This window comes from Mus caroli, chromosome 1 (genome assembly GCF_900094665.2).
Source record: "Mus caroli chromosome 1, CAROLI_EIJ_v1.1, whole genome shotgun sequence".
Classification (NCBI taxonomy): Eukaryota; Metazoa; Chordata; class Mammalia; order Rodentia; family Muridae; genus Mus; species Mus caroli.
Window position 1 is genome coordinate 151,232,638 of NC_034570.1, and position 23,487 is coordinate 151,256,124.

General features: G+C 37.8%; 1 protein-coding gene across 2 annotated transcripts in view; it reads right to left on the reverse strand.

Annotated features, from left to right (window-relative positions):
- Nucleotides 1-23,487, reverse strand: part of Rabgap1l (RAB GTPase activating protein 1 like) — a 551,913-nt gene that overhangs the window by 383,152 nt on the left and 145,274 nt on the right. For both annotated transcript variants that reach the window (XM_021173796.2, XM_021173811.2), the window contains exon 13: nt 20,662-20,812. In XM_021173796.2, coding sequence (XP_021029455.1) covers nt 20,662-20,812 — 151 coding nt within the window. The remainder of the gene's footprint in view (nt 1-20,661; nt 20,813-23,487) is intronic.

Here is a 23,487-nt window from a genome sequence, read left to right on the forward strand (position 1 = left end):
ATGGGGGACTTTTGGGATAGCCTTGGAAATGTAATTGAGGAAAATACGTAATAAAAAATATTAAAAATTAAAAAAAAAGAAAATATGAAATTGTGTAACTGTAAGACTCTAAGTAGAACTGTAGAGAAGGCTCACTGGAAAAGCACGAGTCCAAGGAGCACCAGAAGGAGACTACTCAGAGGCCATACAGAGCTGGCCCTGGGGAAATTGCATCTGTAATTCCAGTATCCCTATTGTGATGTGGGAAGCAGAAACAGAACATTGTTAGGAAGTCTGCAGGCCAGCAAACAGAGTGTTTGCACAGCAAACAACATCAGAGTCTCCAGTCTCTAACAATGTTGAAATCAAACACCAATCCAATGTTGTCCCCTCCACATTATGTGACATGCTCCTACCAACACTAACAAATGTGCAGGAACACACACATGTATGCACATATACCACATGTGCACATATCACACACACATAAAGATAAAAGCTATAAATAATGAAAACCACTTTTTATGACAGCACTATGGACATCTAATAAAGAAAATAGAAAATTATATAGAAGAACAAAGTAAGCAGAAAGAAATAAAAAAGATGCTGAGAAAGCTTCCTGAAACATTCAAAGGGGCTGCAAAAGTGAACAGTCCAAAGCACAAGTGGAGATGGGATGCTGATGTGTGGGTTCCACAGTAGATTTTTCAGTGCCTGCCACATGAGTCTTTGCACCTATTCCCTTTCACCTTGGCCCTGACTAATCTAAACAGAGATTTAGCCAAAGCAAGACCCCAGCCACAAAACCCTCACTAGACCACACTGTATAAACAGGCATAAAATTGCTCTAAAATATGTATTACAGCCAATTTAATTAGTGAGCTCCAAGAATAAGATCAAAATTTTTTGAATATTGGTGAGTTTTAAAAAAAGTACTATCACTTTCCTCTGCTCTTTCATTGTGCTTATAAATATAGCTATGCTACCTACCAATATAGACTGTAATATGCTAGACTGAGCTTGATTTGAGAATATCAAAGCCTTCCTTCAAAAGACTAAATACATACTCTAGTGTAAAATTAGAAAAGTTTTCTTCATTTCTCGAGGACAATGTTTAAAGGAAAACAAAGCTTATTATAGTGGTTCATGCCTGTAATCTTAGCACTTGGGATACAGAGGCAAGAGGTCTCCTCTCAATTTTATGATAGTGTTGACTTCAAAGCAGGACCTTGTCTTTAAAAAAAAAACTATAAATGACCTTAAAAAACTGTATTTATTTCTAGTAATTGAATATATCAGTAAGCCCATCAAAATAATGTTTTTTTTCTTTATTGCCTTTGCCAATTCAGTTTTTTACAAGAAAATACCATATATGTAATATTCATATTGCTAAATAATTTTAAGATAAAGACATGAACAGATTAATTGTATGGTCATTATATTATGCTTCCTGTCTTTCAGATGACTCAGTTCTGAAGAAGACCTACTTCACCATCAATGCTGCTGGAGAAGTAATGAACATGACCAGAAAGAAAACGACAATGTAAGACATTTTTCCACACTTAGAATTTCTCTCAGTCGTAGGCTGAAGCTGAAAATAGGAAAGTTTAACCAATGTCCTCCACATGGTTGACAGCTCTATTTATATGAGGACACGATAGAGTGGACACAGGAAGTAGACTGGTGGGGTCCACCTAACAGAATGGATTTACACTACGCAGCAATATCTACTGTGGAGTGGGCAATTTGTGCTTCCTAACTACTGAACTGAAATGAATTGTCAAGTAATATTCAATTCTAGTTTCCTAGACCTGTCGTGGTACAAGTCATAGCTGGAGAATGAACAGAGGGTCACAGAAATGAAACATTTCATTATTACATCTCCTAAAACTCAGAGTTCTTTCTTCATTTCCTCTCCTTAATAGGGCTTTTTCCTTTTTTTTACAATTTTAGGCATGTATACAATGTTTTTAATCATATTACAACCTCTCTTTGATTTTTTAAAATGAATATAAACTGGTTGTGACATCTGTTTAATATTATTTCTAGTAACATGAAAAATATTCTCCTGGTACCATTCAGTAAAAATATTCTCCTGGTACCATGCTGACTACTGGAAAGTGGTTTTCTTCTCTTCTGCTGACCCTCTGACCCCACATCCTGAAAACCCGGAAGCTAATTTTAAGTAAGGAGGTAAAGAAAAATTATGTGTGTCATTAATTTACATAATAAAATCTTGTTCAAGCATTTTTACCAAGAGGTCTTAAATTGCTAACATCTCTAAACATATATTAACATTTCTGTGGTACACCTTAAATATGACATGAACTCTTTTGTCTTCTCGTGGGACTCTTTTGCTCCTGCTGGTTACACTGCTCAGTCTGAGGGCTCCTGCCTAGTCTGATTGTATCTTGTTATGCCATGCTTGGTAGATATTCCTGGGAGGCCTGTTCTTTCTGAAGAGAAAGGGAGGAAAAGTAGATCTTGGGGGGAGGGGAGGAAGAGTGGGGGAGAATGGAAGGAGTGGAGGGAAAACTGCAGTCAAGATGTATTGAAAACAAAGAAAGAATAAAAAGTAATTTCTAAAATCAAAAAATAAATCACATCTTAAAATTCCCTGTGATACATTTACACGATGGAGTACTACTCAGCTACTAAAAAGAATGAATTTATGAAATTCCTAGGCAAATGGATGGACCTGGAGGGCATCATCCTGAGTGAGGTAACCCAATCACAAAAGAACNCACATGATATGTACTCACTGATAAGTGGATATTAGCCCAGAAACTTAGAATACNCAAGATANAAGATACAATTTGNAAAACACATGAAACCCAAGAAGAACGTAGACCAAAAGAGGGTGGACACTTTGCCCCTTCTTACAAGTGGGAACAAAACACCCATGGAAGGAGTTACAGAGACAAAGTTTGGAGCCTGCTTGTGGACGTTGTACATCGTGGTGCGCACTAGGCTCCGCACCACGATGTACAACGTCCACAAGCAGCAGAAGTGGATGCTCACAGTCAGCTACTGGATGGATCACAGGGCCCCCAATGGAGGAGCTAGAGAAAGTAACCAAGGAGTTAAAGGGATCTGCAACCCTATGGGTGGAACAACAATATGAACTAACCAGTACCCTCCGGAGCTCATGTCTCTAGCTGTATATGTATCAGAAGATGGCCTACTCGGCCATCATTGGGAAGAGAGGCCCCTTGGTCTTGCAAACTTTATATGCCTCAGTACGGGGGAATGCCAGGGCCAAGAAGTGGGAGTGGGCAGGTAGAGGAGGGGGGGTGTCTGGGGCACTTTTGGGATAGCATTTGAAATGTAAATGAAAAAATACCTAATTAAAAAAAATAAATTAAAAAAAATTCCCAGGGAAACATAAAAGCAGTATTTCATTTGCAGCTCTCCTGAAAGGCAAATGTCTATTACTACCAGTACCTCTTCACCAAAATAAAGCAGCTAAACAACTCCTTGTTTGTTTAAAGGAACTGTGCAAGCAGGAAGCAGACAAGGACAGAGTCTACTGAGAATTGCTCTACGAGCTATGGCTGGGGCTAGAAGGATGTCTCAATCGCCAGTAGTATTTGATGATCATGGAGAGGATCTGGATGGCATTCCTAGGACACACAGAACGGTTCAAAGCTGTCTCCATTTCCAGGGAACATGAATGTCTCTCCTAATATCCATTGGTGCCCGGCAGTCATGTGGTATACAGACACACATGCAGGCGAATCACTTGTACACATAAAAAATAATGTTTTTTTTTTTAATTTACAAATAATTACTGCGGAAGAGTAAGCAGGGAAACTAGTTGTAGTGGCATTCCTGGTTGTCAACTTGACTATATCTGGAATGAACTGCAATCCAGAATTGGAAGGCTCACTTGTGATCCTAATCTGGAGAATGGGGGAGATTCAAGTTTCTGACCTGGATCTTGTCATGAAGATCTTGAAGCATAGCGGCTATGAATCCCAGGAGACTAAGGCAGGGAGACCTCTGAGTTCAAGATCATCTGGGACAAAGCAAGTCCCAGATCTAGGTGTGGTGGCACACACCTTTAATATGGGTCACACCGTCTGCTGGAGACCTACATAAGGACATTGGAAGAAGGAAGACTCATCTTTGCCTGCTTGCCTTGTGGGACTAAGCAACTACTAGATCCTTGAACTTCCATCTATAGCTGCTGCTGACCATGGTTGGGAAGTTGGACTGCAGACTATAAGTCATCAACAAATTCTCTTACTATCCAGAGACTACCCATAAGTTCTGTGATTCTAGAGACCCCTGACTACTACACTAGTATTTCTTGTACGTACAGGCTTTTTATACATACAGACACCACAACAGATAAGAGACAAGCAAAGACCTTAGGAGATGAGGACCAAGGAAATTTCTTTAAAACTATGCAGTAGAAGATAACCGGGCAGTGGTGGCACACGCCTTTAATCCCAGCACTTGGGAGGCAGAGGCAGGTGGATTTCTGAGTTCAAGGCCAGCCTGGTCTACAGAGTGAGTTCCAGGANAGCCAGGGCTACNCAGNGAAACCCTGTCTCAAAAAACCAAAAAGAAAAAAAGAGGAAGAGAAAGAGAAAGAGAAAGAGAGAGAGAGAGAGAGAGAGAGAGAGAAAGAGAAAGAGAGAAAGAAAAAAAGAACAGAAATACTATGCAAATGTACAATTATATAACAAGAGACCTTTATCCTTTTTATACAAAACCCAAAAATAAAGAGAGAAATTAAATAGCACATTGTCTAGCAAAACTTTCACTAATTCTTATTTCTTTTATAACTTCTAACATTTACATGTTCTAGGCATTAAATAATACAAGACAATTAATATTCTTTATTCTCTTGCCCACCATATTTAATTCATTAAAAACTAGTAGACTGCAAAGAACTAGAAAAATTTTAAAGTGGCTTAATGAAACTTATGGCTTTGTCAGGAATGTGGTGGAATAAATAACCCTGATACTTATAAGTACCAACACTATAAATCAGCTAAAACAACCTCTCTCTCTCTCTCTCTCTCTCTCTCTCTCTCTCTCTCTCTCACACACACACACACACACACACACACACACACACACACATACACACACACAGACAAGCATGTATTTAGCAGCACTCTGACCCTCAATGAAATCCACTGTTCAGTGTTATTTGATTAACAAGCTACACAAGATTCTTAAAAAGTAAACTTTGTTAAAATAAATAAATAAAAAGTACCTGACAAAATGAAATGAAGCTTCATTTAGTAAAACTTGCCAAACAAAAACCTTCATAAATTGACTATTCAATCCAATATTTGATAAATGTTATTGAATCATAAGAAAAATACCAATTTAAATTCTTTCCTTTACAATTTACAGGATTATAATTATAGTATATTTTGCTAGAGTAATTTTTTCTTTAGCTAGACATTTTATGAAAAGCCAACTACAAAAATAGAATACAGGAGAAGAGAGAGAAAGCGGGCTTTACTCTGCATAGTATCAATACTGTGACAGGAATAAACAATGAGGCTTTATCCACCCACACAGTGAGCAAGAAAGCAACATACATAACAGGCTCAGAGAGAGAATTCCACTCTTTTGCTTGCTTTTTGTTTGGTTGGTTGGTTTTGTTCGTTCTGTTTTTAACTTAATTTTCCAAAGAGGATTTTTTGCATCAATAATTTACATAATATTGTTCAACCTCTTCCCATTTTGACCTGATACAGGTTTTTTAAAAATGCCAAGTTTATAAAGCTGAAATGACCCTTTATAACCCTGCATGTTTTTATTTCAATAAGTTACTGAGTTGTTGTGTTTTGTTGTTGTTCAATGACTTAAAATATCAATCTACATCACCATCCTATTACAATACCTACTATACAGTATATACCCAAGCATTTTTTGGATAGGCACTGGAAATTACTAGTTAAATTCCAGTACATTGGCCCTAAATGATCTATTAAATATTTCCTCATGACATTACCTTGATATGATATTCATTTTGAGTTCATTGTATGTATTAGTTCTAATGCAAATCAACTGGTATTGAGTTCTTCTTATTTAAGAAGGAACACGGTCTGACTATGAATAAAGGATGTAGCTGGACAATTTGAGTGGGCATGGGGGAAGGAAAAACCCCAGGTTAAGTCGTTAAAAGGTAGCAGAATTATTCCATAAGCCACTCCTTAAGCACACCCTCCTCCTAAGCTGCTCAGATATAATACTCAGGTTCCTACCACTGGCACTGCCTCCCCTGTGGGATTACCCCTGGTCCACTCAAGCAAAAAAGTCATTCCATCCTCTATATTCCACACAGACAAGATACTAACCATAGGAAAAAGGGATTGGGAGCCAGGCATAGCGAAGCACGCCTCTAACTTCAACTACTTCGGAAGTAAAATAGGATAATAACAAAGTATGGGGCCAGAATGGAAAACTAAGTGAGATCATATATAAAAAATAAAGTAAAAATGGGTTGGGATGTTAATTAAAATGCTTATTAACATGGGTACAAGCTCCACTATCATAAAAGGAAAGGGGGAAAAGAAAAATGGTAGAAAGAAAGGAAGGAAGCAAAAGAAAGTGAGGGGGGCAGGAGAGCAGAAGGGAGGATGCACCATGGATGGTTGATCATTGTTATCAACTTGACAGGATTTAGAATCCCCATGGAAACTACCTCTGCACGTGGCTGCACATGTTTCTAGAGAAGTTTATTTAAGACAGGACCTGCCCTGAATGGGGAGCTGCTCCAGTGTACAGGCTAGAGTCAATGACTGAATTTAAAAGAAAATAGAACTGACCACCAGCATTCATCTCTGCTTTATGCATGTGGATACAACGTGATCATTGCCTCCTGCTTTGCCTGACATGCTTTCCCTACCATGTTTGTTTTGGCTTACAACTCTAGTTTCTGTTCACTTAACATAAAACTACCCAGAACAAGAACAAACATGCTAATGTATATCTCTACAAAGAAGACATGAACACGTGGCTGGCAAGAAATTTGGAAGATTTAAAAAAAAATCATTAAGGAAAGGCAAATAAAAAATCAGAGGTACAAATTCATATACATTTGAGTAGCTACAATCAAATAATAGTATTGACTAGGATGTAAAAAATACAGAACTTTCATATAAAATGGTTAGGCAGCTGTCCAAAATCATTGGACACTTTCCCAAAAATATATTACTGAGCAATTTCAATCAAGAAAACTAAAAACATACATTCATACAAAAACTTGCACAAAAATATAGCGACATTACTCAAAGTAACCAAAAAGTAGAATCAACTGATAATTATATACAAGAAAACATGTATGAGATATCCATCCAATAGAATGCTATTCAGGTATACGAAGTAATGACATATGACAAATGCTACAATATGAATGAATGCTGAAAATACAGTACCCAGTGAAATAAGATTGTATGTTGTACAGACCTAAGGATATGCTCAAAGAGCCAAATCCACAAAGACAGAAAATAAGTACATTAATATTTGCCTGAGAATGAATGGGAGGACAGCTGGAGATTATGTGTTTCTTCTTAAGGTGATGAGTGTTGCACAAAGATTGTTAGATTCCCAGTGAGAGTTATAACAACACTGCAAATATAAAAAGAATATATTGTACTATACATTTCTAATTAAGTAAAATCATGAACTTTGTTTAAAGTAGTTTTCACTATACAAGAAAAAAGGATGAATTCATTAGTGAATGCAGGGGTTGTGGATATGGCTCTGTTGGTAGAATACCTGTCACAGATGCCTGAAGCCCTAGATTTAATCCCAGTATCATATAAATGGAGAATGGTGACACATACCTATAACTCTAGCACTGCAAAGGCAGAAGCAAGAAGGTCAAGATGCCAAGGCCATCCTTGGCTACAGAGTGACTTTAAGCTCAGTGTGGAATACTTGAGAACACATTTTTAAATGAATGCAATCAGTACTTCCTTTGTATTCCTAAATGAAGCTATATTTTTCATTATTATTCCTTCTGTGTTTGTGTGTGTGTGTGTGTGTGTGTGTGTGTGAGAGAGAGAGAGAGAGAGAGAGAGAGAGAGAGAGAGAATGGGTGAGCAAGCGCTAGAAGTACAGCATACCTGACATGGAGCACACATGGAGGTGTGTAATTAACTAACTCTGTGTCTTGAATTCTCCCCTGGCAACTTTACATCGGGTCTGGGGTTCGAATTTAAGCGGCCAGGCTTGCCCACTAAGCGTCTTCAGCAGCTGAGTAATCTTACCAGTTCCAAATCTGTTTGTCTTAGGAGTGTTTTTCAGGGAATATCTTCTGACTTTATGATATACTGAACTTGTATAATTACTGAAGCAATAATGCATAAAATCACTACCAAGTTAAGTTTTGGCCTTCAAATTGTCCATGACATTCATCACTAGAGGTGGGGATGAATCTGACACTCCATATTACAATCCAATCAGCTGGTAGTCACACAGGTGCTTGTGGTAAAACTATGTGATGTAAACTTATCTAGCATATACAATAACATAGAAGCATATGGTGCTGCTGATATTCAGTATTACTATTATCATTACCATCACACTCCTTATTGTTCATGGTGGATAACATATTGATAAGGATGGTAATAAAGCAGCGATGAATCTTGAGTACTTACTATATGATAAGCATTTCATCACTTTAATTTGCATAATCCCAGCAGCAGCTATGACCATGCCTAATCTATAAATACCAGAGGCTCATAAGATCAAAACTCTCTTCCAAAGAGAAGTGTGACTCAGATTCATAAAACAAATTCTTTGAACAGCAACATTACTTGTATATTTATGTATATGTATTTTTAAAGCAAAATATTCATCTAGGGGTAAAAAAAAAACCAAGAATTCAAGTAGTAGGAGAAAAGCTAATGACTATGTCATTTCTGAAAGAGTATCGATTAGCTGTGCTGTGGTTTTAATGTACTGATCCGATCTATAAAAGCAGAAACTTACAACCTAGTATTTGTTATTAAAACCTAATTAGAAGATTTGATCAACTGTATCATACATGTCATATAATTATAGAAACTGCATATACAATCCTGCAAGAAGATATAACATTCAAATTGTCCTAAAATATACACAGCCTCCCCCACAACAAATGGCTCAGACTATGTGAAAACGTGACTATTACTCAGTGGCTTCTCATGCCAGCAATTAAGATTTCATCCTGATTCCAGAAGCTTTGAATTCTATTTGCTTGTTTCTATAGAGGCAATAGGGTAGATATGCTCTGAGATCACCTCAAAAATGTTGAAGAATGCTAGTTAAGTCTTGATGATAAAGAGAGTCTAAAGAATGCTGTCAGACTCAGGTACAAACCCTTCAGGGCATCCCTTAAAGGCATTGGTACCCTCAGCCCAGGGCTGGAAATCACAGGCAGGAGCAGCAAATCACATTTGACCTTTGTGGAAACTCAAGTCTACTGAGACATATAACAGACACACCCTTCCAACAGGAAGCATGAAGTCAGGTGCTCTGTCTTACTGCTGTTTTAATTAGAAGGCCTGCACACTTCCAAATAAGAACAGAATAATTGTTAATCCTGGGATTCCTTAAACAAAAATGAGTTCCAAAATTTAGTCAAATTTGAAACAAACTTATTTAAATACTAACCACATGGACTCTGGTCATATCATTGTCTGAAACCACAGTGAGTGGTGATGGGCCATGTGTTGTAGGGACTTTTTAAGAACCAAACCACAAGGCCACCATGTATCCCATTATTTTCAAAGAGCCACAACGCCCAGAATTCTGTGAAGTTCCTGGTCCTTGAGCAGGTGGTGCTTACAGGTTGACTTTGGCTCTAATATAGTCCTCAGGTTAATTAAAATTTTTTATTAATACCCCGTACAGTAGGAAGAAGAGCACTGCTTTTCCCTCAACAACAACTACTACTTCTTCTTCTTTCTTCTTCTCCTCCTCCTCCTCTTCTTCTTCCTCCTCCTCTTCCTCCTCCTCCTCCTCCTCCTCCTCCTCCTCCTCTTCTTCTTCTTCTTCTATTTGTTTGTTTTTCAAGACAGGGTTTCTCTGTGTAGCCCTGGCTGTCCTGGAACTCACTTTGTAGACCAGGCTGGCCTCGAACTTAGAAATCCGACTGCCTCTGCCCGCCAAGTGCTGGGATTAAAGGCGTGCGCCACCACTGCCTGGCCCTCAACTTCTTTCTAAAGACTCTTTACTAGACAAAATGTAGTAATGTGTGCTGAACAGGAGAGAAAACACGCCTGTTACTTGAACCCTAGCCAGTCACCTTGGGCTAGTGAAGTCAGGGGTCATAGAAAAGAACCTATGCCACTGTATTAAACTAACATAATTCATAACTACATTCTAAATGTATATTCACAGATAAGTGTAGTTCTCATGCCTCAGAAAGAAACTTCTCTTTGCAACAGATGGAGACCATTACAGAAAACCACAAACAATAAAAATGCAGAGGAAAAAGAGATCATGTGGTGCCCAGTAACAACTAATAAATCTTCAACACAGTTTTTGCACTTAATGTTCAATCATTATGGAAGCGGAAGGCAAAGTGATTGTAAGAGCCAGAGGAGCTGAGCAGATCGTACTTATGTATGTGTGGATGGTGGCAATGAAAGAAAAAGAGGCCATGAGAAAGAGAAAAGGGGGTGCATAGGAGGGGTTGGAGGAGAAAAGAAAAGGGGCAAGTGATGTAATAACAAAATTTTAAAAACTTATAAATAAAGACTTAATGGACTACATATTTTTAGAGTTTTCAACATAATGGGTTCAAATGTGATTCCTACTTCTTCAATGGTAAAAATAAGAATGACATCACCAGCCAGGCATAGTGGTGTGTGCCACTGTATCAGCAACTGGAACAAAAAATAAAATAAAATAAAGGCAGATCTCTGTAAGTTCAGGACTAGTCTAGCCTACAGAGAGTTGCCAGTCAGCCAGGGATACAGTAAGCTCTTCTCAGAAAGACAAGAATCAAGTTGCCGAAACCTTAAGAGTCACTAAAGAGGGCATATGACAGCAATAGATACAATGCCCACCATATACCATCAACTCACTTCCTCAACATGTCCATGCTTTCCTGTCACTTGACTCACACCAAGCCATGGTATGTAACCATGATAATTTTTCTGCTTGACTATTTCCCTACTGGCCTGTAAACTCCTCAAGAGTGGGGTGTAGATATTACTAGATTTTATTGTAACCATACCTTGGTATTACAATGTTTGAAACAAAAGAAGTACTAACTGCTCCACAAACTTAAAGAATGAGGTGTAATAAGTGGGTAAAATGATAGGGAGTAGGATATCAGACAAACATGGTTCTGCTTTCTGTGCATATACAGATGATTATACCTGAACTGGAAGAGGTTTTTTTTAACCATATACATTTCAAACAATTCTTCATCATAATTGATTATTTTTTTTATTCCTGTTTAACAATTCTTCTGTAGGCTCAAGAGTCTATAGAAATCTCTGTATTTTTTCTTTTTTTTTCAAAAAAATGCTCCCTTTATGAAAAGCATTGTTTTCTCATGCAATACATCCTGATTCCAGTTCCCCTCCTGCTACTTTTCCCACTCCTTCCTATCTCTTCTACCATGCAGGTCCATTCCCTCTCTTCCTCTCATTACAAAAGAACAACCTTTAAGAGATTACAACCAAGCATTACCAAATAAACTATAACAAGATTTTTAAAAGTCATAACATCGACACTGAATGAGGAAAACCAACAGAAGGAAAAGAGCCCAAAAGAAAGCACAATCCAACTCACTTGTTCACTCATTCAGGAGTCCCATAAAAACACTAAAGTGGAAGCTGTAACTCATGCACAGAGGAGCTTGTACAGACTCAGGTCGACTGGTGCTTGCTGCTGTACAAACCTCTACTCCAAAATGGATCAAAGACCTCAACATAAAACTAGATACACTGAAACTGAGAGAAGAGAAAATGGGAAATAGCATTGAACGCACTGGCATTTGAGATAGCTTTCTGAACAAAGTACCAATAGCACAAGCACTAAGATCAACAATTAATAAGTAGAACGTCATGCTATTGAAAGCTTCTGTAAGGCAAAGAACACCATCAATCAGACAAAGCGGCAGCTGACAGAATGGGAAAAATTTTTTGCCAACTCCACATCGATAATAAAGGACTAATATCCAAAATATATAAAGAACTCATAAAACTAGATAAAAGATGACAAATAACCCAATTAAAATGGGGTCCAGATATAAACAGAGAATTCTCAACTTGAGTAAAAAGGCTATAAGGGGGAAAAATTAAAAGTACCAGTGAAATGACTCCTAATAGTATTCTGATATTCACTACATTCATAGATCAGTGCTTCCTTCAGACAATATTGGACAAGCTTCCTCCTACAGCAGACAGAATGCAGAGACCCACTGCCAGACATTACACAAATACAGAGACCTTGGAACACAACACTCTAAATGGGATGTCTTCAACAAATCCCTCCCCTCAGAGCTCAGGAAACCCCCATGGAAGAGAAAACAGAGTGTAAGAGCCAAGGGATGAAGGGCTCCAGGCCAACAAGACCATCTCAATCATCTAAGCAAAGCTCGTCTGAATTCACAGAAATCTTTGCATTTTGCATGTATATCTTCTCTATGTTCCTTAGTTAATTTTAATCACATATCACTTTATAATTTTCTTTAATCCTTATGATTCATGGGTCCTCACTAAGGCCTGCTCTAGCTGCTGTATATGCATTAATTCATTGAATTCTCACAACAATCCTATAAACAATCCTATCAGATATTAAGTACATTTTACAAGCAAGGGAACTGAGAGAGTCACTTAGGGTCACAAATGTTAAGAGTTTGAAATATGGACTCCATTTCTCACTCCATCATGAGTATGTTCTTGTCAAAGGAAGCCACTAGCACTTTTCCCATAGCTTGACCTTCTACTGAAGCTACATGGATGCAACATTATTCTCTGTGAATGTGGACGGAATAGCTATTCTGAACTGTCCTCTTGGTCCTAGACTCCATAAGGAAGTTGGTCTGTGGATGATCTACAATTATCAATCTTGCTCAACTTCATCTGAATATAGTTTGGTGCTTTTAAAAAATATTTTCTCCACAACATTTACTATCAAACCACCCCCAAATCATGTTTGTTCTTAGATTATATTATTATAAAAACAACAAACCATAAAATGCTTGTCCCACACTGTAAGCACACATCTTTCTATCTACTAGAAAAGTACACACTAAGAAAGTAAAGGCAGATCAATGGCAGAGTTCTTGCCTTATATATGCAGAGCTCTGGGTTTTTATTCCTACCTATACCTAGAGAGAAACTAAAAGCTCACTACCATAGCCTCATTTTCTGCAACAATGACGTCAGAAAACAAAGCTGCTTTGAGGAATATCATTTTGAAAGCTATGGAGCAATGAGAGGTTAAGTGTAAGGTAAAACAGCTGACACAGAGGAGCTTATGCTTCAATGTACAATGTTTCACAAAGCACATCTAAAAAGAATGGCATCCCTCATAGGAACACCTCCAAACAGAATCTGTGCCTTTAAATTCTAATTTTACAGAATTCAATGACAGGGCACTTTTTCTTAAGAGCCAAGTCTTTAGAAAATTTTCTTCATACTTCGTCTCCTCTGTACAATCTATGGTTTCTGAAACCGTCTATAAAGAAATTCTGTTCAAACTGAATTGTTTGATTAGTCGACCTTAGAAATCTCATTGTTCCCTTAATAGAGAGGAAAATTTAACCAGAGGACCAAAATAAGAGACTAACAGCTGCTGAATCCTGATGAACAAGCACCAAGCATGTAGCACTTCTCCTGAAAACCCTCTGGGTGTTTATGATCTTCTCGCTGAGTGGTGGTAAGCTCGGATGTGCTCATCACCAAAGAACATAAGTACACTCTTGGCTACAAGAACTTACTGTCTCATTTCTACTCCTAGCATAGAAAAACAAGGCAGACAGTTTTAGAACTTTGTCATTATTCATCTTTTTATTCTCCCTAGCAATGATGGCGAGAAGACAATGAAATTAAATATACTATTGTACTCCTGTCAGAAAAGTGTTATGATCTGAAAACCTGCTAAAGGCATATGACCAGAGTTGCATATTGCTATACTGTTTCTACAAAAATGGTTTTGACAAAGCATACTTATTATAATTGGAATAACATTAAAATTGTCATATACTTATAAATGAAATGTGAAAAATTATTTATTATATGACTTTATTTATACAATGCTAGTAAGTGTCAAGTAGCAACTAATAAGTATTTACCATTCTAAAAATAAGCCATAAATATTATGTATATTTTTAATAAAATATTCTGTAACAAATTTCAAATACTGCCACATTACAAGCAGCAAGCAAGGTACAAGCAGCATTAAGCAAGGTAGGCATCTACCCAGTATCTCTTCTCTCTTTCTTCTTCACTAAAAGTCAAACTGGGGACATTTAATCCCAGAGGGAGGGTTCATTGGTTAAGAGCAGCAGACTACTCGTCCAAAAGACCAGGGATCCACACAGAGTGGCTCACAAGTGCTGTAACTCCAACTCCAGAGACGTAATGTTCAGCCTGTAACAGCATCTGAACTCATATGCACATACCCACATACAGGTATGTACATGTACACACAATTAGAAATAATAATAAACCAAATCATTTAAAAAGATTAGAAGTCTTTATGTAGGTGATATCATATAGTTTATTGGCATATATGTAAAAATGACTTATGTTCTATTTGTTTTTGTTAAAAAAAACAAAACAAAACAACCACACAAAGATCATGATTACACTAACACTTGCTGTGACCTGAAACTGAGGTCTTAATGGGCTTCTGCTGTGATGGCTACAGACTGCATTGTGGTTCTAGAGGCAACCTGAACTTGTGGAATCTGCACACTCACGGTGAAATAATTGTAATTCTCATGGCTTTACTCTCAAAATATATTTTGGCAGTTTTCACATGTTAGAATAAGTGAATTAATCCTTATTTAACCCTCATAAAATGGCCAAGTGTCTTAAGAATACAGTGTTGAAAGGCACCACATATTTTAAAGAAATAAACAGTTGATCTGTTTGTTCCTTCAAGAAAAATTGCTGTTATGTAAATTAATGATGAAGCAACTACATTGTGAAGAAGATCCTAAAGAAATCTATTTGAAACATCTGGTAGTATAAACATCACTATATGACTTGATTGCTGGAAACTATTTGTATGTGTGCATTATTATAAAACATCTTGGGATAGGGAGGAAATTCACTGGATAAACTATTTAATACATGAGCATGAGAGCTTCAGTGTTGATTCCCAGTGTCCATGTAAAAGGACGATCATGACCCTGTGTCCCTGTGATCCCAAGACTTGGGGATGGAGGCTGGTACTGTCTAGAGACTTTCCAGGGTAGCAAGTCTAGACAAATTGGCAAGCTCCATGTCTGGTGTCTTACTATTGCTGTGATGAAACACCATGACCAAGAAGCAAGGTGGGGAAGAAAGGGTTTATCTGGCTTAAACTATGATATAACTGTTCATCATCAAAGGAAGTCAGGATAGGAACTCACACAGGGCAGGAGTTTGGCAGGAGAAGCAGATGCAGAGGCAATGGAGGAACAAATGCTTACTAGCTTGCTCTTTATGGCTTGCTCAACCTACTTCCTTATAAAATCCAAGACCTCGGGATGGCACTCTCTAGAATGGGCTTGCCTATACCAGGTCTTATGGAAGCTTTTTCTCAACTGAGACTTCCTCCTATCTGATGACTCTAACTTGTGTCAAGTTGACATAAAACTGGCCAGTGCAGTGAAGACCCTTTCTCAGAAAATAAAAGACAGAGAGCAAAGAAAGGTTCCTGATTTAAGGTTTCAGACTTCTGCACAGCACACAGGAAAATACTTTCCTGAATTAACAGCCCTCCCCAACAATCACAAAACTTCTTACATTGCCATACTCAGTAACCTAAATTTGTACATTTAAAACTTGTATAGAGAGTTACAGAGATTTGGGAATAAATTGATAAAATATGCATCAAGAGTGCTTTATTCATAAGAGTGCTTAAAGGGGATGGAGAGATGGCTCAGTAGTTAAGAGCACTGGCTGCTCTTCCAGAGGTCCTGGGTTCAATTCCCAGCACCCACCTGGCAGCTCACAACTATCTGTAACTCCATTTCCAGGAGATGCAACATCCTCATACAGATATACATGCAAAAGAAACAACAATGCACAGAAAAAAATCATGAAAAAAAAAAGAACACTTAAAAAGATTGGAAATGCAGATGAATGGTAGACACATGAAATGGATGCTTGCATTGTTACCCAGACATCCCTAAGAAAAAGAGACAGAGAGGGGAGGGGAGAGGGGGAAGGGGGGAAATGGGAAGGGGAAAGAGGGAGAACCAGGAAAACAGGGGGGAGGGAGAGGGAGAGAGGGAGAGAGGGGAGGGGAGAGGAGGGGAGGGGAGGGGAGGGGAGAAAAAGAGAGTGAGAGAGAGAGAAAGAGAGAGAGAAATAAAGCACAAGAAAAATAATTTCCTAGCCTAAATTTAGTAGCATATTTGGCAGTAACGACTAAAAACACATCTACTCTTCTACTTTCTATAGTCTTTTTCAGATATAATAAAATGATATTTTATTTTTTTAAATTGATTTAGAAATAAATTTCAAATTTCTGCTTCATAATATGCAAATAAGTAAATAAATAATGGCCCATATCGATGATTCTCCATACAGAAGCACATTCAAAAAAAAATAGAGTGGGGGAATCTACAGCTACAGAATGTAGGTCAGGAAAGGGGGAAGAAGGAAGCTATCAGATGTTCCTAACAGATATGGTGTTTACGTGGGGAATGACAGAAATGATCCTGAAGTCTTCCTGGCCACCATGAAGCCACTCTTAATGTCCCCTCCATTGAGCATTAGGACAATCTAATCCAATACATTGGAATTTGCCCAGAACCTGGGAAAAGGAAAAGACTGGAGCACTGATGCAAGCCAGAGAGAAAACTCCCAGGAAGAGATTCCACACTGTTCTAACACCTTGTCATAACATCATGCAAGAGCCAGGAGCTGAGAGAATGGTGGGTCACTAGATAGATAGCTTAGTTTACATAGCTTCTCTGTTTGAACTCAAATGCCATGTCAGGCCCCTGAAGATGGACTCTGAAGGTCAGTGGACTTCTCTGTTCCTTGCCCAGTATACTCATACCGGTCTCTCTTCTTCTCTGCTTCCCACTATTACAGTTTCTTTAATTGGCCAGTGGAAGATGAGACACTGAGCCTAAGTTTTTAGGAATGTGAGGGCCCAGGCTTTGATCCCAACAACCTCAGAAATATTCTGAAATTATAGAGTACTGAAATTTAAGCATAGTGAATATAATAAAACATAGTAAATATAATAAAAGCTGAGTTGTTAATCTTTAAATGACAAATTTTATGTTATATGACAGCTATCTCAGTGGAATAATTACAAAAGTTAAACACATATTTAGTATTGAATGCTACTTTGTAGTATATTTTAAAGCAAGTATTTTCATTTTTAACCTTTATAACGTCTAAATTTCTGCATCTTATGAATTATCCATAATATCTTAGTATGGTAGCACTTATGCATAGTAAAAAATGTATACACATATTAGAAATTTGTTCTCATAAAAACTGTTATTGATCATACATGTCTATATACAGTGATATGATACTAGATCATGTTTCCATATAAGCAGCACATTATGTTCTTCTGATGACTATTCATGAGGCAGTAGGTACTACTACAACCTTTCTTCTACCAAGATTTCAAACTTTGAGAAGGATATAAGATAATGTACCACAATATCATTTAAAACTTCCTGTGATAAAATGTTGATCTTTTTACAGCTTTCAGGAAGACTTCTAGATCAAGATACTGAGTAGCAAAAAAAAAAAAAAAAATTATTATTGAATATGATGAATGAAAGATATTTGGAAGCAGAGGAACTTCATTTCCCAAGTTGCCTTTCTCCTGTAGTTCTGGCTGTGAGTTACTTTCAGCCAGTGAAGAATGGAGAAAGGGAAGGCCACATGATCTCTCTCCAGTCCTACACACACACTCCAGTGAAGTCTGCTTGACAGGCTGAGAAGCCTAGAAGCACTCACAAGGCAAAGAGTTTCATGGAAACTCACCTCCTGGAGCTTTGGCGTTCTCATTAACCCATATACTCATACCCTATCCCCGCATTAGTCTGGTGTATGGATCCACATGCTCTCTTTTAGTATTATCTTATTATAAGTGCCTTTTAAGATTGAATTCTGACATAGCCAGAGCCTTCACCAGTGTTCCAAGGTTCCAGAAGCCAAAGATCTTGGAATCCGGCAGAAATGCAGTAAGGAAGTTACCTATTCAGTAACTAATTAAGCATTACAAAAGATGGAGCCAACAGCTCGCGGCTAGTCTGCAGTGTTTACCTTGTAAGAGCCAGGGAATCCCACTGAGATAGAAATCTTCAGTACAGGCTACATTGCATATTAGAAGCAAGTTGGTGAATTCTTCTGACAAATGGAGATTCTCCAGATGCTTAAGTTACACTCATATAAGAATTTAGCAAAGCCTAGGAAATAGGGGGGTTGTGGTATTGCATTATTCATGAGAAGGTCTGCTAAGAGCAGAACCCCCTGGTGCTAGTCTTTACAAGGCTCAAAGGAATAGCACTAGGGTGTGAGATCCTTACCTGTCACTAAGCTGACCCTAGGCAGGACTGCTTTATCTGTACTGTAAACATTTACCTGGTTCCTGTAAATCCTTTTGAAGTCATTCCTTTGTTTTGTGTCAGGTAACTTCAATGTACTTTGCCTGCTGTGACTTCCTACCCCTTTTATTTTCTGTACTATATAAAACTGGTGTTCACTTTGTGAGAATACATTCAGATTCTACACAATCTCGCATGTTGGTCTGTCTGTCACCCGCCGATGCCTTGCCCACCGGTGACCAGAGACCCTGTCCATGCAGACAAAGGGACCCAGAGGGTCTGCAGCACTCCAGCAGGTAAGAGTTTCACCAAAGGTAAAGCTTTAGCTTTGCCCTAGGCATGTCATTCTCAATCAGTTGCCTGCATATTTTGGGATGATCTTTTTCTTGTGTTGTGTTGTGTTGTAGTTTCATTTTGTTTTTGTTTTTTCCGCTAGCAGAAACAGTAGCTTCCTGGTCTCTGGATCAGCTGGTGGCAAGCTAAAACCTTTATCACCACTTTGCTCTTTCAGTTCTACCAATGTTCAAGTAACTTAGATCCTTCATTAAACAGACTTTGAAATGCCAATTTTCCTAACCATGCCCTGTTTGACATACACATCATTTGTCAGCTTGTCTCATGGTTTCTGTTCTATGTTTAATGTTATATTTCAAAAGAGAGAAAGAGAAGCAGGGCCTGGTGGCGCATGTCTTTAATCCCAGCATGTGTGAGGCAGAGGCAGGTCGATCTCTGTGAGTTCGAAGCCAGCCTGGTTTACAAAGCAAGTTCCAGGACAGCCAAACCTGTTACATAAAGAAACCCTGTCCCAAAAAAACAGATGGGAAAGGAGAGAGAGATAAAGAGGGAGATACTGAGTTGGCCAAACTTGAGACAAAGGCTACACTATTCCATTTTGCTAAGTTGTATAAGACTTATTTCATCAGCTACTAATTGAGGGTAACCACGGATAGATCTTACTAACTTATATACACCTTAAACTTATGCATTCTACATAGGCTGCCACCTTCAGGTCACACCCCAAGTTATACTTTAAACATGGTAGGGAACCACAAGTCTAGCCACTTGGGCAGATGGGAGATTTTACAACAAAGATACTGCCATAATTATTTCTTAAGCACATCCCAGACAGACATGGTGCTGGAGAAAGAACTGAGAGTTCTACATCTGGATCTACAGGCAGCAGAAGGAGACTGGGTCACACTGGCTACAATTGAGTTTATGAGATCTCAAAGCCCACCCCCAGAGACACACTTCCCCCAACAAGGCCACACCTACTACAACAAGAATACACATGAAAATAGTGCCAGACGCTATGTGCCAAGCACTCATTCACATGAGTGCATCAGGGCCATTCCTATTCAAACCAACAGACTTAATGGGAGACAAGGACTTAATGATGAATGTCACCCACTGCCCCCATGAGCTGCACAATAGAGACATGTAGTTTGATATGGGGTTGGGCTAGCTGTATGTCAGGGCTGGCTCTTTTGTTAACTGTCAAAGAAATGCAGACCAACTAGAAGTCAATCATGGTGAACAAACATCAGCAGAAACTTTCTCGACAAGCCTAAACTTCAGTTATGATACAACATTTTCTTTCTTTCAGCTTCTACAAGTTCTGTTACTAAACTATATCTTATAAGCATATTGGAGGCAATGCTCCTTTATCTTATGTCAACTTTGTGTAACTTAATATTTCCTAAGCAAGTTTATTAGCAAATCCTTTAGAGCATCAATTTTATTACTTCAAGTTTTTTCTACATCAGAATTTTACAATGAAACCAGGTATGAAGTACTCAAAACTATTATAGGCACTATTTACCACAATCTAGCAAGTGTTCAGAATCAAATAAAGTACTGACACCATGCCACTAGTAGATTTTTTTTAAGTTCAAGACACTAGTAGGTTAGTAGAGCTTTCAAAACAGAATTTGATGTTTCTTCATAAAAATGTTATTAGAATTTTCTACCTTTGTGATAAGGATTCGGTATTTATCCAGCATTTCCTGGTTTTCATGGCATCCTGCTAATAGTTGCCATACTTCTGCCCTCAGTGCCTCAGGAACACCACTCTTTACCAAGGTGAATAGTCCTTTTGGTCGGTCACCAAGTTTATTGTGCCTGAGAAAAGAAGAAAATAAACCATTCACAATCCATGTCCTGAACTTCTGTTGCTATGGAAGTAATATTTATTAGTTTATTTGTAAAAGTATAAGTCTAGCCTGGGAAGACTCCATGCCCTAGTGTAGGGGAACACCTGGGCGGGGAGGTGTGAGTGGGTGGGCGGGTGGGGGAGCAAACTCATAGAAGCAGGGGGAGGGAGGATGGGAGAGGGGGGTTCTGGAGGGGGAACCGGGAAACAGAATAACATCTGAATATAAATAAATAAAATATCCAATGGGAAAAAAAATATAAGCCTGGATGAAAAGAAAATTGACTGGGAACACTGAGGGCATTGGGAACACTGAGAGCACTGACCAAAAGTAGTGCTTAAGCCATGGTGACATGTTTAACTATTTTCTCTATTCCATCCTATATTTTGTTGAACCACTTTATTCCATTTGCAGGGAAAGTTTTTTCACGTATCATTTATAGTTTTCAATTTCCATATGATGATCATGTATTTGGCTTTTGTTTATATTCAACATAAAAAAGAACCATTTAAGTCCCTTAAGACTTAAGTGTGTTGCCAGAGAATGACTGGAGATGCTGAAAGTGAATCATAAGCCTTTCACACCTTAACACTATCGACTTCTTTATGGTCAGACTGAACTGAGCAAATGAAAATCTTAAGTCCTACATTATCGGAATGAAATATGCAAACCTCAGTTTCTTACAGTCCCCAAATCCTGACCCAAGTACTGTCTTGGAAGCTACCTGTTTTGTCCACCTAATTTGGAACATTCTGTTTCCACGTGAACGTGAGCACAAAGAACCATCTAGATTTAAAATACCCAAGGTTAACCTTATGGGAAGAGAGTTCCTCGTGAAGATTTGTCTTGCTGGCCTATCTGAACTACTAGTACTCCCTAAAGTGACGCCATACTCTTTCCTTAAAACACCAAAACAACTGCGTCTTGCTGAAGCGACAGCTTATGCTTATCAGTCTTACCATTTTCTCAAGGGCTGTTTATAATCAGAAAAAAGGCAAGCATCTGTTCTCTAAAGCCAACGATCGCATAGTAGCTATGCTATAACCATCAATAGCCATCTGGTCAAGAAACTGAATTACAGTTCCAGCCTCATGAATATAAGTCCATGCCTCACCTCTTTCCTGACACAGAGCTATGGTCGAGGCCTTTTTGCTCTGACATTTCTCATTTCTTGCTCACTATGTCCTAGAGCTGACCCTGATGCAATCACCCAAATCCAAAGCCTGACAATGTATCCCAATTTGAACTAGCACGCCAGGCTCTAATTTCAAGTTTTAAAACTGAAAAGTTATGGAATCCATATGTCTGTTTTACATAATTGGTATCCCACATACTTCTCCAAATTATGCACACCCTTCTATCACCAGCCCAGACCGAAGTTTTGGCATCTTCCTCTGAAAATATGTTCAAAAGCTTTTTGTTTCTAACATGTTGAACTAATCTAGATATCTCTGGAGAAAATCGTAATGTTCTGAACATATATAATAAGTTAAAGCAAACTTCTCACATCAGGATTTTGTGCAAATCATTAGATTTATGACCATTCCACTTTTATTGAGCTAAACACCTGTGAGGAGGGGATTGGGAGAGATAGAAAATGAAAACTGGTAAAACTGATGAGTTCAGATCAAAATGAAGTAGAAAGACTTAGTACATGAAAAAATTAACACTATAGAAGAAGATATGCTGCTAAGAGAAAAAAATCGGGATTCAAAATACTTTATAGATGTTATTCTAGATACACACTACTTTTTACCTGCTTTTAAACATATATGAATTTAGAAGAACATATATAGTTTATATGTATGCACTTAATATATTAGAAAGTCCTTTAATTTTGATATTTTTAAAATTATTTCACTGATGCTAAAATTTTTATAGATGTTAATAATATATTTATACTTATATAAATATATTAATATATTTACACAACTGTTATTTATATAAATATAAAATAGATAATAAAATTAGCTTTAATTCTTTGAAGTGTCTTTATATATTTACATAAGATCTAATTTTAGTTAACTTAAGCTAGCAGACTTAATGTCTTCCACAAAATATGACACATAGAAAAGTACTAACCAGTCTTGAAAAAATAATAATTGAGTAAACTATATGATGCCTGGAACTTTCTTGAAGCTCTGTTTTTATTATCCAATAGAGCCTGGGACTACTTAAAAACAGTATGCCATAAGAACTCAGATAGTTTATAAAACCATGTTTGTTTTTTTTTATAATTCAATATAAGTCTCTGAATATACTTTGGATCAGAAAAACATATGGTTTGAAGGTAGTTAAATTTATGGATTCCCTAGGTAAAAGACTAAGCTAATTAAAAGCAACCATGTGAGTACAAAAAGGTTTAAGTACATTTAAATTTCCTTGAATTTGAAGGAAAATACTATGAAGTATGAATCATATAATGTATAAAGTTACAGAAGAGGGATTCAATGTCATTAAATATAGTACATGCTTCATGTTAGTAAAGCATTATCTGTAACAATTCAGACACATACCTGCAGATAAAGACTGCAGATAAAGCCTATGTTTCTGAGCCCACCCATACTCACTCTATACTCTATCCCCCACACCCCCTTTTCAATTCAGTTTAGCAAGACCACTCTGTCCCTTGCTAAAAGGTTC